Source organism: Perognathus longimembris, chromosome 1 (genome assembly GCF_023159225.1).
Source record: "Perognathus longimembris pacificus isolate PPM17 chromosome 1, ASM2315922v1, whole genome shotgun sequence".
Lineage (NCBI taxonomy): Eukaryota > Metazoa > Chordata > Mammalia > Rodentia > Heteromyidae > Perognathus > Perognathus longimembris.
The window spans coordinates 54303065-54320173 of NC_063161.1; the positions used below are offsets into that span (position 1 = coordinate 54303065).

The 17109-nt window shown below is 51.7% G+C and overlaps 1 protein-coding gene across 2 annotated transcripts in view; it reads left to right on the forward strand.

The window, feature by feature from the left end:
* The first annotated feature begins 774 nt into the window (after positions 1–774).
* The window catches only part of Faim2 (Fas apoptotic inhibitory molecule 2), a 37836-nt gene continuing 21501 nt past the window's right edge, over positions 775–17109 (forward strand). The window contains exons 1-9 of one of the 2 annotated variants that reach the window (XM_048364809.1): positions 775–875; positions 3419–3614; positions 7170–7273; positions 7574–7638; positions 8305–8358; positions 15379–15429; positions 15697–15736; positions 16233–16270; positions 16870–16957. In XM_048364809.1, the coding sequence (XP_048220766.1) occupies positions 861–875; positions 3419–3614; positions 7170–7273; positions 7574–7638; positions 8305–8358; positions 15379–15429; positions 15697–15736; positions 16233–16270; positions 16870–16957 (651 nt within the window). In that variant the 5' untranslated portion in view covers positions 775–860. The remainder of the gene's footprint in view (positions 876–3418; positions 3615–7169; positions 7274–7573; positions 7639–8304; positions 8359–15378; positions 15430–15696; positions 15737–16232; positions 16271–16869; positions 16958–17109) is intronic. The other variant, XM_048364817.1, reaches the window with a different exon arrangement.

Here is a 17109-nt window from a genome sequence, read left to right on the forward strand (position 1 = left end):
ATCAGGTGATGGAGGCTGAGAGGAGGCAGGAGGAGAGGGGCTTAGAGACGCTTGATGCCAGACCCAGAAGTATCTCTAGAAAGAACTAAGTGAAATGCCCCAACGGAATTGAAAAGGTGATGCTACATCCTCCCAACCATATCTTAGAGAAGAGCAGAGGACACTCTTGCTCTGTTTCACAGAGGCGAAAACCCAGGCCTGGGAGAGATAGCCAGTGGCATGTAGAAGCCCATAGAAACTCAGGGTCCAGGATGCTGTAAGGAGCAGACAGGGTAGTCAAGATGCCCAGGGCTTCCTCAGTCCACTGTGGATGATGAGACAGATTAGAAGAGAGACAGGGGCAAAAATCAAGGCCTCATCCAAACAAGGAAGAGGCCAGTGAGGAGGCAGGAGCCTGCCCTGCCTGCACAGAGATGGCGATGGCAGAGAGAGGAGAGACTGAGGCCCTGACACCAGCTCTGGTTACCAGCCGGCTGGCAGGCCGGCCACACCAGCTGGTCGGGTGTCACGGAGTCCCCCCTCCCTCTCCGCGGACCCATCCACTTGGGCTGCTCCACAGCATCCTGCACTGCACTCCTTGTCCCGGGGGGAGGGGGCGGGGGGGGTGGAGGGGCTTAGGGAGCCCCAGTAGAGAAGGGGGTGGTGCGAGCCTCCTCCCCAGACTTGCGAATCTGCATCCTCCTCCCCCACTCCCTCTCCCCCTCCCCGCCTGCGCGGATGGTACGCTCCGGTCCGCCTGGCCCGGCTGCAGTGGATGTTGCTAGAACCCACGAGGAGGAAGGAGACAGACGCACACAGGCTGCGGTGACCCCGGCGGCCGCCTCTGCCTCAGGGACCCCCCTTCCTCGAGAGACGACACCATGACCCAGGGAAAGGTACTGGCATCTTTCTCCCCGCTCCCCGCCCTCCTGCCTGCAACCCATCCTCCATCCTCTGGACTCCCTGTATCCCTGTCATCCTGAGCAAGCTTTCTGAACCATTCTACGCAGTCTTCCCTGGCTCCAGTACCCATAGGTCCGTTGGGGTCCTCGCTGAAATCAGAGGACCTCTCCCCCCAAAAAAGGGCCATTTCAAGGAATAAGTCAGCTTTTCTTCCTACCTCCAAAGCTCTTCTCTACTCCCATCTTGCTTTCACCCCCTGCTTTGGCATTGCAAGATTTTTCAAATGCACCCAGGCACCTGTAAGGAGCCAGCCTGGGTGATCAGTGTGTGTGTGTGTGTGTGTGTGTGTGTGTGTGTGTGTGTGTGTGCACCACCATGAGCCTTGAGGAACAGTGCCTATAAGCATCCCTTCCACAGCAGACCTAACCACTGAATGCCTGTGCTCTGAACCCTCTATGAATTTCTCTCCCCAGTTCGCTGTTGTTTTTCCTCATCCAGAGAGCTGGATACATCTCCTGTGGTTGGGGGACCTGCATCGGAATGCTTTGATTTTTGTTTTAATTTTGGCCAGTATGAGACTGAATAAAAACATAATTTCCCCTCCCCCAGTTTTGGGCCTGAATTGGAGAGGAGGGGTTGATCAGAGACTTGGCTGTCCCAGTCTGGTTATGTAACATCAACAGCCTGTGGATTTATACAACCACTAGGGCCTAGGGCAAAGGGGGAGGGTCCTCTAGCCCTCTGTTTGGAGATACTAAGCACTGGGCAGAGAAAATAGGAGAAAACCCTCCCTATCCCCACTCTGTCTCAGAACCAATATCATCCTTTCCTAAGGCTCTCAACCCCGCCCCCCCCCTTCCCTGTTTTTAAGCTAAGCTCTCTTTGGAGCCTCCAAATGATGTCATTGGGTGATACCACCTCCTGCCATTGGCCAGACATCACTTGGGAATGCCTTATGCATGTAGGGGGGGGGGGGGGTGGTACCAGGAGGCTGAGGGGAGGGACTGAGTGAGATAGGTTTTCCTGGGCTTGCCCACAGATGAAGGGGGTTAGGGAGTGGGAAGGATGCATTCCCACAGTGGATCCTTCTCCAAGGTCTGGGGATGTTGCGAATGGTATAACTGAAGAGCAGCCCCTATGTGAGCCCCCCCATCTACTCCCCACCTCGCTGCACCCATCACCCATCACTGCTACGTTCTGAACTGAGGTAATAGGACCCTGATTCCTCAGCCCCACTCCCCAACTCTCACCACAAGCTTTTTGAGAGAAGCACAAGCTCCCCGCCCCCGCCCCTCCCCTCCCCACAGGGTCCTTGGATTGCATAGAACCAACCAGAAGACTGGGCTACCCAGCCAGCAGTTCTGCAAGGAGCCCACCCACCGTCATTCTCAATCCTTCAATTCAACCTAGTCTTTGTAGGACCAGACTTAAACCACCACCTTCTGAGGTTGGTGCCTGTTTTTACACACACCACCACGCCAGTCTCTCCTTTGCTTGTCCTGGCTTACATCCTTCCACCAAGGTGAAATTGCCCATCATGGAACTGGGGGTCCCACAAGATTTGTGTTCATTTCCTTCTTGACCTCACTTCCCTCATCTGCTTAAGCAAAGTCTTTTGAATGTCACTTCTTTCAGCAGTGATATTCTGTGATTCTGGTCAGGAGCGAGGCTGAGGGTAAGGGGGCCCCTGCCCACCCTCTACCTTAGGGTCTCCTTCCTCTTTTCTCTCAAATTCCTCTCCACTTCTTCGTGCTCTTCTCTTTCCCATCCTTCACTCTCCTTGTATATTTCCAGCCCAGCAGAAGGTGGCCAGTCCTAGTGGATGATAACTACACCCTGCAGACCAGCAAGCCATGCATAGCTCTGTGACCTTGCATGAGTCACTCTACCTCTCTGGTCTTCAGTTCCCTTATTTAGCAGGAAGATGTAGTGAAGGAGGCTTTTATTCAGTACTTTCAAGAAACAGAGCCATAGAAGTCCACTAGGGATGGGCACTATGAATAATTTCCTTCCTTCCTCTCTCCCTCTCTTCATTCCTTTCTTTTCTTGGATTTATTTATTTATTTATTTATTTATTTATTTATTTATTTATTTATTTATTTATTTATTTATTTGGTGCCGGTCCAGGAGCTTGAACTCAGAGCCTGGACGCTGTCCCTGAACCTTTTTTTTTTTTGGTCAAGCCTAGCACTCTTCTACTTGAGCCTCAGCTCCACTTCTGGCTCATGGATTTTCTTGTTTGGGCTGGCTTCAAGCTGGGATCCCAGATCCCAGCCTCCTAAGTAGCTAGTTTATACCCACCAGCACCTGGCTCGAATTTTCTTTTTCCTCCAACCAGTGTGTGTCCTTGGCTGGCCTCAATGTCCCTGAGCTCAATTCCGCCATCTATAAACTGGGGAGGTTCTCATCTGTCCCGTCCATCTTTCCTAGCACAGGTGGAAGAACACTTGGAGGTTCCAGGAACCTGGGGGGCTGGTGAGGAGGGATGGGAAGGTTCTTGTTCCCTGGTGACTGTCTCTCTGCCTCTCCCCCACAGCTCTCCGTGGCTAACAAGGCCCCCGGGACAGAGGGGCAGCAGCAGGCGAATGGTGAGAAGAAGGAGGCTCCAGCAGTGCCCTCAGCCCCGCCCTCCTATGAGGAGGCCACCTCTGGGGAGGGACTGAAGGCTGGGGCCTTCCCGCCAGCCCCCACGGCTGTGCCTCTCCATCCAAGCTGGGCCTATGTGGATCCCAGTAAGTCTCCTAGCCTCTGGAGTATGGAGCATCAGGTGGGCGGGGGGTACCGAGTGGGAGGAAGTTGCCCAGATGTGATGTACTGTGTGGTGGTTGTGTGAAGCTGTATTATCAAAGGCTTAAACGCTAGAAGACCATTCTGTGAAAAGAGAAATGTGATATCTTTGGTCTGGGAGGTCTTAGATGAGAAAAGGGGACTTTTGGGCTGGGAATATGGCCTAGTGGCAAGAGTGCTTGCCTCGTATATGTGAAGCCCTGAGTTCAATTCCCCAGCACCACATATATAGAAAAAGACCAGAAGTGGCGCTGTGGCTCAAATGGCAGAGTGCTAGCCTTGAGCAAAAAAGAAGCCAGGGACAGTGCTCAGGCCCTGAGTCCAAGGCCCAGGACTGGCAAAAAAAAAAGAAAAGAAAAGGGGACTTTTTCCTCCCCACTTGATTGAGCTAGGCCATGTAGAAGTGGTAGATAGTGGACAAAAGCTAGGGTCTAGTCTAGAAGGAGATGCAGGTGAGGTGTCGGGGAGTGGGTGACAGGAAGGGGCAGTGTAACCCTGCAGCGGGCACAGCTATGGCTGGTTCTGGCACCTGTGATGTGGGTACCACATTTACACAGTGGTTCATCTGAAACTTTAGTGAGGTGGAGTTCCCACAGAGGCCCTAGGATTGCTGGGGGTTTGGGGCAGGGCCAGGGATGCACCTCCCCTGTTACTTTCCTTGCCTCCCTGCCCTTTCCCCAGCCTGTGTTGCCTTCTGAGGCACAGGCTGGGGCAGGGAGTGTGGGCAGGAGCCCAGTGTCACTTGCAGCAGGCACACTCGCCGGCAGTGATCACACCAGTGGGTCAAGACACTATCATGAGCGCTCCACTGCAGGGCTGCGCAGCCAGAAACAGCTTTACCTGGGGACTAGGGATGCACAGCTGTCCATAGGCGGCAAGGAAAGGCCCTTCTTCTGTCATCTTCAGCCACTTTAGGGTCCCCAAGCAGCCCCTCAATCTCCCCTCCCCCATCTTCTACCCCATCACCTGCAGAATTCTAGAAGGGATCCAGGGACAATGCCCCATACACAGCCGCAGCTCACAGGAGTGAATGGCCACTACTATGGTCTACACCTCTTCCCACAAAGCCCCTGGACGCAAAGGCTCGAGGACCAAACCTAGTGTCACCTACTGGCAGATACCAAAAGGTCTGATATGTGGGAACCCTTCTCTCTGCCCACCCACCCCCAACATCTTCAGGACTGCTCTCTCTGTTTGTCTTGGTCTTGGTCTCTCTCCCCCCACCCCACCCCACCCCATCTTTCTTTCTCTTTTCTCTATCCCCCCTCTGCAGCCTGGCCATTTGGGTTGCAGAGGAAGTAGGCAGAAACATGAGGTGAAGGCAAAAGGGTATCTAAGCCCCGAGTAGGTTTGCTTGGATTTTTTTTTTGCCCTTTTTGGGCTTGAACTCAGGGCCTGAGCACTGTTCCTGGGCTTCTTTTGCTCAAGGCTAGCACTCTGCCCCTTTAGCCACAGCGCCACTTCCAAGCATTTTTGGTTTATGTGGTACTGAGGAATTCATGCATACTAGTTAAGCACTCTACCACTAAGCCACCTTCCCAGCCTAGTTTGCTTGGATCTTCATCTCCTCTTCCTCATTCCCTTACCTTGGATGCTGAGACTGCTGCTTTACTTCAAGAAATATTTTCCAAGAACCTGTCAAGGCAGAGAAGGCTATGTGCCTTTTGGTCTGTGTGTAATGCCTGCAGTGTCAGCAGTGAGTTCATTTGGGGAGCACAGAGGACTGCCAGGGTCTCTCCCTTGCAAAGAGGACTTGTCCACCCCTCAGTGACATAGGCCTGGACAGATTATGTGGCATACCTGACAGTTCAGGAAGGCTTCCTGGAGCAAAGTGTGTGTACATTGAGCCCTGAAGGATGCTGCATGTGAGCCTGGTGAAGAGACAGAGAAGAGTATTGGAACTAAAATAACAGAATGCACAGAGGTCCAGAGGCAAGAGATCAGGTGGCTGAAAAATGCACTCCAGTGGAGAAAAGAGGGAGAGCGGAGTGTGTAGGAGGCTGAAGGACTCCAATCATAAAGGCTATGGAGCTAGTATGTGTGTGTGTGTGTGTGTGTGTGTGTGTGTATTGGGACTTGAACTCAGAGCCTGAGCACCATCTCTTAGCTGTTTTTGCCCAAGACTATCACTTTACTACTTGAGCAACAGCTCAGCCTCCATCTTTTTGGTGCTTAATTGGAGATAAGAGTCTCACAGACTTTCCTACCTGGGCTGGCTTTGAACCGGGATCTTCAGATCTTAGCCTCCTGAGTAGCTAGGATTAAAGGCACCCAGATCCTGTGGAAACTTTATCAGGAACTTGAGTTTGAGTGATGGGCAATGGGGAGACCTGGTGGGTACAGCGGAAGGGACCAAAGGGGACACATTTGAAGACTTGGGAATAGCCATGAGGAGGCTCACAGGAAGAAGGTATAGTCCCTACCAAGCACAGAGCTCACAGGCATTCATTTTTATCTCATTTGGTTCTTCAAAGTAGGCATTACCACCCCATAGCAGGAGAGGCTCAGAGAAGCCTAGTTCAAATCCAACCTGGGCAAGAAAGCCCATGAGACTCTTATCTCCTATTAACTACCCCCAAAAAAGCCAGAAGTGGGGCTGTGACTCAAGTGGTAGAGTACTAGCCTTGAGTAGAAAAGCTCAGAGAGGGCTGGGAATATGGCCTAGTGGCAAGAGTGCTTGCTTCCTATACATGAAGCCCTGGGTTTGATTCCTCAGTACCACATATAAAGAAGATGGCCAGAAGTGGCGCTGTGGCTCAAGTGGCAGAGTGCTAGCCTTGAGCGAAAAGAAGCCAGGGACAGTGCTCAGGCCCTGAGTCCAAGGCCAAGGCCTGGGAGGTAGGGGGGCGGGGGGAAGAAAAGAAAAGCTCAGAAATAGCACGTCCGAAGTTCAAGCCCCAGGACTGGTGAAAGAGGCTGAGAGAAGGCCATGACTTGCTTAAGGTTACATAGCCAGTCAGACTTATAGGACAATGGACCCACCTGTGAGTCTACTTGATTGTGAAATCCATGCTCTTCCAAAAGCCTGAGTAGTGGGACCAGGTCCTGAACCTTTACCCCTCACTCCCACCACTTCCTTGACTTGTCCTCCAGCCTCAAACAAATTTTAGTTTCCATGCTCTCAGTCCCCAGCTCTCAAATGCCTCAAAGCTATCCAGGACCCAGAACTTTGATCTTAGGTTATACTGAGTGGCCTGGAAAAGGGCTGTCCCTTTTCTGGTTCTTGGCCACAAGGAACCAAAGTGTCCACGATTGGGGATGGACAGAGCAGGGGGAAAGGGACACATTTGCGTGGCAGAGCCGTAGCCAGGGTGGAGGGAGAAGGAGGGGAGAGTTCACTTCTGGGACCCAGAGCAGGAAGAAGCAATGAGAAGTGGGGTGGGCTGGAGTGGGCTGGAGAGGAAGGCACCAGCTGGCCCACAGAGCCAGCCTGAGGGGAAGACAGCTTTGAGCAAGTGGCAAGTATCTCTGGGGTTCACAGCCCTCCACCTGCCCACCAGGCAGCAGCTCCAGCTATGATAGTGGGTACCCCACCGGACATCATGAACTCTTCTCCACCTTCAGCTGGGATGACCAGAAAGTTCGCCGTGTCTTCATCAGAAAGGTAACTATCTCCCCCTGAGTTTCTGGGACTGGGGAGAGTTGAGTGGGCTGAATGAGGCACCACTTCTGCCTGAAGAAGCCATTCCCCCCACCTTGTCATGCAGCTCATGGCTCCCCTTTCTCTCCTCTTGTCCTGGGCTATCAACAACCCCTGAGAAGAGACCGAGAGCCCAGAAAATGTAGTTAGAGATTCCAATGGATTCCTAGGAGCTGGGGGAAGGGAGGGGTGTCCCTGAGCTTAGGTGGGGGAGGGGGACTGAATCTACCTAGCTTCAAACTGAGCTCCTCCTCCTCCCCCCAGGTCTACACCATCCTGCTGATCCAGTTACTGGTGACCTTGGGTGTTGTGGCTCTCTTTACCTTCTGGTAAGTTGGTGGTGAGGGCTGCCACCTCTAGGGGCATCAGACCTCGTTTAGAATGTTCCTGTGGTAGCCTGGTTCCTGTGGTTCATGCCTGTAATCCTAGCTAGTCGGGAGGCTGAGATCTGAGGATCATGGTTTGAAGCCAGCCAGGGCAGGAAAGTCTGTGAGACTCTTATTCCCCCCACCCACCCCCCCAAAAAAGCTGTAAGTGAAGCTTGGCTCAAGTGATAGACCACTAGCCTTGAGCAAAAAAGATCAGGGACAGTGCTCAGGCCTTGAGTTCAAGCTCCAGGGCCAGCACGCGTGGGCATGTGCGCGCACGCATGTGCACATACACACACACACACACAGAATGTACCCTTGAAGAGGCTGGGTGGGGGAGGGGCGAGGAAACCCCTTAAGGATGCCCAGTGTAAGTCCAGTGTGCAGTGGACTTGGGAGCCCTCTGGGCAGCAATGGTCTGTGAGGCAGACACACCACTTGACCCTGCCAGCCACGCAGCCAGGCATCTCCAGGTTCCAGGCTTTGCTGAGACTCAGACTCCCTGGACCTCCAGGGACCACATCCCTCTCTGCCTCTGAAGTCCTGAGAAGTGTGTAGGGTAGGTGCCAGATGTTGAAGCAGAGATTGAGTAATTTCTGATTCTCTATCTCCCCCTTTTTTCTGCAGTGATCCTGTTAAGGACTATGTCCAGGCCAACCCAGGCTGGTACTGGGCATCTTAGTAAGTATGCCTCACCCCAACCCCTTCCCAGAGAAGACCCAGGCATGAGAGGGGATGCAAACCCATGCCTTTCCCCCACTCTCTGAGGACTGTCTCACAAACCCTCATGCCCTGTTCATGGTGCTAGCTGCAGAGCCTACCCAGAAGTTCCACTTGGGGCTATTTAGAACTGATGAGGCAGGCGGGAGGCAGGCGGGAGGCAGGCGGGAGGCTCGGTTCAGCTCTAGTACCTGCACAAGTTGAGAGACCCAGGGCTGGAGAGACACAGTGCCTTGGCTCTAGAGGGAGGGCCCTGGAACACCTAGAGCCACACTAATGATAATATTGCTACTCTTAGGAACATTGTTATTAATGCTTATGAAATTATTAATCATAACAACCACCACTTAAAGAGTGCCTAATAAGGGCTGGGTATTGTTTTGTGTACTTGATGTATACTATTGCACTTGATCTTTACATGTACTGGCTACGATTACCTCAGAAAACGAAGGCTCAGAGAGGTTAGGTAATTTGCCTGAGGTACCACAGGTAGTCAATGGTAATTTGCCCAGCTAGTCCATGATGGATCTGGGATTCAAATCCAGGATTCAAGTTAAGACTTGTATCCTTAATCCCTCTACTTGGCTGTTTCCTTTCAGCCCTTGAGCCACTGGCTTCTGTTAATCTCATACTCTTTAAAGAACATGGTAGGTAACTTGGGGAAGAGGTTTGAATTTGTAGGTGATCCTGGACCCCACCTCTCACCTGCATGATTCCAGGTAAGGTCCTCCCTGAGGTCAGAGAACTGCTGCTCACTCTTAGCTGCCACTGTGAGCCCAACCCAAAGCTGAGGCTGCTAGGGAGGAGGAGGCCTCTGCCTGCAGGGGGCGGTGATGGGTGGAACTAGCCACGTGCTCAAGTGTAGTGTGCAGGAAGATGGGTGGAGGGAACCTAGCACACCCAGGCTTCTCAGTCCACATCAAGGGGTGTACCTCAAAAGATCAGGCAAGAGGGCTGATTGTTTCCAAGAGATGAGCCGCTTAAACAAAAACGCATGAATGTGAGAATGCATGTGGTGTGCGTGATATATAGGGACCTAGGTGGATTGGAGGCTGGAAGGGGATCTCAGACAGCAAGGTTAGGGGGACAGATCCTCCAGACCTAAGAGCCTACATACTACACTGCCCTGCCTGTTTCTGGATAGAGACTCTGATAGGAAAGTAGGCCCAGCCTAGGGCCTTTCCTAGGGCACAGGACAGGCTGCCCCATCTGTAAACCAGCAGGGAGGCCCATGTCTTGGGGCATTGGGAAACACTGTGTATAGAGCTAATGAGACCCCAGGGACTGCCACCCCAGCCAGCCCACATGGCAGGTTGGCATGGCTCCCAACACGTCAGCACCGCCTGGCAGCCTTGGCCCCTTGAGAACTGAAGAATGGAGTCCTTGGGCAGCTCTCTGGCCTTCTGTGGGAGGATTTTAGAAACATGCTCTATGCAAATGAAAACAGGGAACAGCCCAGGAAGGAGCAAGCTCACAAACAGGATAGAATCTAGTCCACTGTGTGTGTGTGTGTGTGTGTGTGTGTGTGTGTGTGTGTGTGTGTGTGGTGTGTGTGTGTGTGTGTGTTGTCTGGAGAGAGGGAAGGGTCATGAGAATTTGGCCTCTAAATGGCAGGATCTAGAACATCTCTTCTTCACCTTACCCAGGCAGAGAACAGAAATATGCTGGCTGGCTCCAGGGTAGTTGCAGATAGAGAGGAGAAAGGAGGTGGATGTGGACTGAGTACTTTTCATGGGGTGTCACAAAGCATTGAAGGTGCTTGGAGTCTCCCTGCTAGGCCCTTTTTCTACAGGAAGCTGACCTGGGATTCCTCCTTGCCCTCTCCTCACCCCTCAACTCATCCCATTTGGCCCGAAAGCAACTCCTATTGGAGTCCTGGAGTATCTGTCTCATGGCCTTCAGCACACCAAGTGCTTTCCCCGCTCCAGCATCCTAATGTCTTCCTTTGAGTGGGGAGCAGGAGGTTTGCACAAGTGCATGTGCCAGTCTTGGGGCTCACACTCAGGGACTGGCTGCTGTCCCTGAGGGATTTTTTTTTCCTCAAAGCTAGTGCTCTACCATTGAGCCACAGCTCTACTTCCCCGCTGTTTAGTGGTTAATTGGAGATGAGTCTTATGACTTCTCTCCCTGGGCTGGCTTTGAATGGAGCTCCTCAGATCTCTGCCTCCTGGGTAGATAAGATTATAGCTGTGAGCTACTGGTGCCTGGCCCCTAATCTCTTCCTTTTAGAAGAGCAACAATAACAAAGAGCGTTTTTAAGCTTCTTTTCCTATTCACGAGGCCCTCTGTGAAGTGCTTTCCAAATAATTTTCACTCATCCTTTCAATAACTTACCAAACTGGTACTATAATTACACCCCTCCATTGTACAGATGAGGAAACCGAGGCAAAGAGTCATTATTGCTTCCTAAGTAGCAGAGCCAGGATAGAAACTCAGGCGTGTCTGATGGTGAAACTTACCATCTATACTCTGCTGTCTACAGCACTGGGTCCTGGAACAGGACAAGCTGGGGAAGGACTTTGGGTTTGGTAGCTCACCTTCACCTGAGTCTCACTCCCAGTCCTGACACTATGTAAACAAACCATCCCAGGCCCTGAGGCTCAGGCTCTGACGTACATTCAGCTATTCACTATTCACCCTTTCCTGACTCATTCTTGTCCCCTGGGGCACCAGACTCCCTCTTTCCCCCCCCCCCCCCACATATACACTATGCTACTACACCAGCTTTGCTTTGTTGGGTCCTCACCTTATTGTCTGATTGCTCCATTGAGCCTGGGTGGGAAAAGCCAGGAAGTGGAGGAAAAAGGAGGCGGAGGTAAAGAAGGATCAAGGAAGCTGTCTACCAGACAGTTTTTAATCACAATAATAGCAGCTCCCATCCGGGAGCTGTGCCCGCACCAAATGCTTGATCTGCATCCTCACATCAGGCCGGTACCCATCTTCCTGTTCAGGGAATTGAGACTTGGCTATTAGGTGACTCATCCACAACCACACAGTAGTAGCAGGCCAGGCTTTGTGACTGCTCGCATCTGGCTCTGAAATTGCACCATAGACCCTAGATCTTGGGTTGTTCTGTTTTCTACTAATTCTTTGTTAAGGGTTGAAAGACTAGAGAGCCAAGGAGACAAGGTTCTTGCCCTCAGGAAGCTTCTAGTCTGGCCAGTGTGACAGGACCCGCACCCAAGAAACACACAGACAAGGGTGCTATTATTGTCATTATTGTTGAAGTGACTGACCAGTGACTCAAGGGAGACCAAAAAAAGAACAAGGTAAAGCCAGGTGCCAGAGGCTCATGCCTGTAATCCTAACTACTCAGGAGGCTGAGATCTGAGGATCACGGTTCAGAGCCAGCCCAGACTGAAAAGTCCCTGTAAGATTCTTATCGTCAATTGACCACCAGAAAACCGGAAGTGGTGCTATGGCTCAAAGTGATAGAGAACTAGCCGTGCTCAAAAGAGCTCCAAAACAGTGCCCAGGCCCCGAGTTCAAGCCCCAAACCAAGAACAACAAGGAAAAGAATGAGGTGAAGGACAGGACAGATCTGCTGGCTGGCATGAGCAGGATGACAAGTTGATAGGCTTGTCTTAGCTCCATCACTGCCTGGTTCTGTTTTGCTTTCTCATTTCACTCAGAAATATTTAAGGAGCACCAACCAGGTGCCAGCTCCCTTGGTTAGCTAGTGGGAATACAAAATGACCAGTTGACAGATTGATACCCAGATGCTGCATCTCAGTATCCATGAAGTTAGGTGAGCTAGTCATGATCTGGGGTCAGCTGAGGGGACTCTTGGTGCAGGGAAAGCCTCTGGGAAGAGAAAGCCTCCAGAGTCCTTACTAGCCAGTCCTTCGAAGCAGGCACAGTTTGAGCAGGTTGTGATGGGAAGGGTGGGGTGGAAGGGTGGAGCATGGTGAAAGCAGAATTGGAGAGATGCTGGACTTGGGAGGCATGGGATGGATGGATTCCCCTGTAGCATGGAGGGTGGAAGGCAGGGCTGGAAGCTGGAGGACCAGAAAAGAGAAAGAAGTGGCCCATCCTCAAAGGGAGGTGGTGGAGAATGAGGGACGAGGACAAATTTGTGAAGTGCCTGAGCGGGAGGATTAACAGATCCAGGTGATTAATTGGGCAGGGCAGGATAAATGTGAAGGATGATGCTGAAGCCTCCAGCTGGGTGGTTTGGCAGATGCGTGGCATCTTCTGTAGTAGGGGTAGAAATGGAGGAACAGAGAGGACAGAGAGCTCAGCTCTTCACAGTGGAGTCTGGTGCATTTATGAAAAATCAAATGGCCAGGGGCTGGTGGTTCATGCCTGTAAGCCTAGCTATTCAGGAGGCTGAGATCTGACGATTGTGGTTCAAAGCCAGCCTGGGCAAGAAAGTCTATGAGACTCTTATCGCCAGGTAACCAGCAAAAAGCTAGAAGTGGAAATTCTTACCACTCGAAGTGTGGCTCAAGTAGGAGAGCACCAGCCTTGAGTGAATAAAAAGCTAAGGGACAGCGCCCAGGCTCTGAGTTTAAGCCCCAGGACTGGTGCGCATGTGTGCGCACACATGCACACGCACCCACAATACCAGGTCTGCCTATTGAGCAGCTGGATGTCTCAGTCCTAGGTGGAGAAGGAAAATGGAGATGTGAAATATGGGGATCAAGTGAGCTGAGCCCACCTAGGGAAAGTGTGAAGAGAGCAGAGCCTGTAGTGAAGGAACCAGGCATGTTCACACTCCCTGAAAGAAACCGAGGAGTGTCCAGGGAGAGAAGAGGGACCCAAAAGTGTGTCATAAACAGTAGGAGTGACCAGACATTGAGAAGTCTGGTAAGGTAAGTGTCAATTGGACTCAACAAGGTCACCCTGGTGTAGCCAAGCCGGCTCTCCTTTAGGCAGAGGTGGAGTTTACCGGATTAGGGACATGGAGAAGACATCATGAGTGGAGACAGTTTTTTCTTCGAGAAGTTCAGGTGTCAGGGTAGATAGCAATTTTAACTAGGCAGGAGAAGATGTTGGGGATGGAGAAGTGCTGAAGAAATCTTTAGTAGGGATGTTAAAGAAAAAGATCATGGTCAGACAGTAGTAGTTCATACCTGTAATCCTTGCTACTCAGGAAGCTGAGCTCTGAGGATTGAGTTTGAAGCCAGCCTGGGCAAACAAATTCAAAAGACTATTATGTCCAATTAACCAGCAAAAAGCCCAAAGTGGTGCTGTGGCTCAAGTTGAAGAGTGCTAGCCTGAGCACAAAAGCTAAAAGGTCTGAGTTGAAGCTCCAGGACTGGCACAAAAGAAAAGAGAAAGGAAGGAAAGAGAAGGGAAGATAAAGGGAAGGAAGGAGGGAGGGAAGGGAAAGAAGGAAGGAAGGAAGGAAGGAAGGAAGGAAGGAAGGAAGGAAGGAAGGAAGGAAGGAAGGAAGGAAGGAAAGGTAAGGGAAGGGAAAAAAAGAGAAGAGAAGAGAAGAGAAAAGGTCATGTTGAGGGATGAACCCCCACAGCTGAGGCTAGGGGCCGGGGGATTGTCCTGAGAAGGGAGGAGAAAGATGGGAGTGTCATGTTGAGGTTTGTAGGTGACAGGCTAGGAGCCAGAGGAACCCCACCTCATTATCTCAGATCTTTCTGGGACAGATCAGGTAGCTTTTGTGGAGAGCAAAGTAGCCTGGGAGGTTTGGAGAAGGAGGAAGATGTTTGGAATTGCTGCTATGGAGGGTAGGTGAGAAACAGAGGAAGGAGGTAGAGAAAGGATGGCAGTGCCACCATGCATTAATGGTGACAATAACTCTACCCTTGAGTCTCTATGTCTCTGCTTGCTTGCCTCACAGTTACTATTTCTGGATTTCGCCTGAGCCTCCTTTTGCCTCCCACCACACACGGCTCAGTCCACAGGTATCACTTCTGGCTTGGGCCAGGTATGGCTGAGATCACGGCTTAGCAGGGCTGACCAACAATAAAGTAACTAAAAGATTCTTACAGGTAGTAACCAGAAGAGGCAGTGTGGGGTAGTGGTTATAAGTGAGCTCCCTGGATCCAACGCATCTTGGTTCCAGTCCTGCTTCTGCAACATGATAACTGCCTGACTTTGGAAAAGCCACCTTAGCCCTCTGTGAATGGATGAGGATTACCTTAGTCAGTATTTGCAATGCACTTTAAAAACTCTACCTAAGCCAGGGGCTGATGGCTCACGTCTGTAATCCTACTATTCAGGAGGCTGAGATCTGAGGCTCACAGATCAAAACCAGCCTATGAGATTATCTCTAATTAACCAGTAAAAAAAATCCATAGTGGAGATGTGGCTCAAGCAGTAAAGCCCCAGCCTTAAACAGAAAAATCTAAGCAAGAATATGAGGTCCTGAGATCAAGTCCTAATACTAGTACACACACACACACACACACACACACACACACACACACACACACACACTGCCTAGCACATAGAAAGTACCATATAGGAGCTTCTAAAATAACAAGTAGTGGCTAGGCACCAGAGGCTCACATCTGTAATTCAAGTTACTCAGGAGGCTGAGATCTGAGAATTGCCATTCAAGGCCAGCCCAGGCAGGAAACTCCATGAGACTCTTACCTCCAATAAACTACTCAAAAAAGCTGGAAGTGGTGCTGTGGCTCAAGTGGTACAGCACTTACCTTTAGCAAAAGAAAACTCAGGAATAGCACCCAGGCCCAGAGTTTAAATCCCAGGACCAGCAAATAAATAAATAAATAAACAAATAAAATAACAAGTAGTCTCCTTAAGGCTTTAGGCTACATGGTCAGGAACAGCTATCCTATGTCTCTCCAGATTCAGCATTGCTAGGAGCAGATGCATCTCTCTTGCTCTCTTCTGGCATTAGACCAAGTATATAGGATAACCATGTCCTTCTCCCTGCCCCGCCCCCCCTCCTGCCTGGTGCTCAGTGGGTAAGGGAGGCAGAGAGTAGAATGAAACAGGGACTGGATGGAGAGTGGCATCTGGAGGAGAACTTACCCATCTGCCTGTCTCTCACAGTGCTGTGTTCTTTGCAACCTACTTGACCCTGGCTTGCTGTTCTGGACCCAGGTATGATAACAGTTTGGGGACCCCTGAAAGCCCTGGCCCTAGCCCTGATTGCCATCAATGTGCTGTGCGCCCCTGGGAGGGCCCCATTCCTCTCTGGGGCTGTCCAGCAGTCCAGTCCTTCACTCCCTTCCCTGGACACCCCTGAGATGGGAGCAGGGCAGATGGACAGATGGGGACACATGGGAGTATGGCTGAAGACAAAGGCAGTGGGGGCAGGATCCCCTCTTTGTAAATAACTCTGGTCTGAGGCCCCGGCTTTCCTTGCAGGCGGCACTTCCCTTGGAACCTGATTCTGCTGACCGTCTTTGTAAGTGACTGGAGTAGATTGGAGACAGAGGGAGGCTGTGCGGACAGGAGGACAGAAGCAGCATGGGCTCTGAGGGCCAAGGACTGGGGACATCCAATGTGAGGTCACTAGGGGCAGAGGCATTATGCCCCGCCTCTTCCAGCAAGACACCCACCCTCCCTTTCCAAATAGCTTCCGCCTCTCCCTCTGCATTTAATCTCTGCTCTTTATGCTCTACTTAGTGAGGTTTGTATAGGAGTCCCAGAGCTAGGACAGTGGGGTGGGGTCTTACCAGGGGAGCAGAGCAGAGCTGCCTGAATGAGAAAGGGGATCTCTGGCTTGAGAAGTCTACCAGATGGACTGGGATGCTGTTTAGCTGGGCCTGAGTCCTGAACATGAACCTATGTCTGGCTGAAGCCAACTTAGCGTGGCAGGCCACAAGCACAGGTAGAGACCTAAGCTAGATTTGAGAGAGTCTGATTACTGGAACATTCTTTTACCCTGTTTCTCCTTGCAGACTCTGTCGATGGCCTACCTCACTGGGATGTTGTCCAGGTAAAGGGGGACAGGTAGAAGGAAAGGAGAGCCAGGCTTGTAGCCAGGCTCTGGCCACACCTGAGGGACTGCCCTCAAGCCCTAGTCACTTGGGTGGAAGTGGAGGGACTCAGGGAGACAGAAAGCTTTAGCTGAGAACCCACTCCTTGAGCCCTCAACAGGCCAGTGGCTCTAGGACCTGCCCAGGTTGGTGAGATAGGAGTCAAGAATGGTGAGGAGCAGGGTGAATCCCCTCAGGCTGCAGCTTAAAAGTTCCCAGAGCCAAGTACCAGTGGCTCATGCCTGTAATCTTAACTGCTCAGGAGGCTGAGATCTGAGGAGCGTGGTTTGAAGCCAGTCTGAGCAGGAAAGTCTCTGGCACTCTCCAATTAGCCAGCAAAAATCTGGAAGTGGAGCTGTGGCTCAAGTAGTAGAGTGCTGGCCTTGAGCTAAAGAGCTCAGGGACAGCAGCCTGGCCTTAAGGACGGGTACGCTCACACAGGGAGGGATCAGAAGAAAGACTGGGAAGCTTAGTGCATGAGATCAGGTCCTGGCAGAAATGTGTGGCCTGAGAGGAGGGCTGACCTCTGGCAGGGGCTGACCCCCCTCCCCTGTCTCAGTTACTACAACACCACGTCGGTACTGCTGTGCCTGGGCATCACAGCTCTCGTTTGCCTCTCAGTCACCGTCTTCAGCTTCCAGACCAAGGTCAGCTCCTGGGGCTGGGGGTGGGAGGAAGTCTCATGTGGGAGCTTTAGGCTGGGGGGAGGGGACAGTTGGGGAGAGGTAATTGGGTAAGGCGGGTCTGGGGAGAGGTTTGCCGGGTTCTGGGGGTGAACTCAAGATTGTGGGCTTGGGCT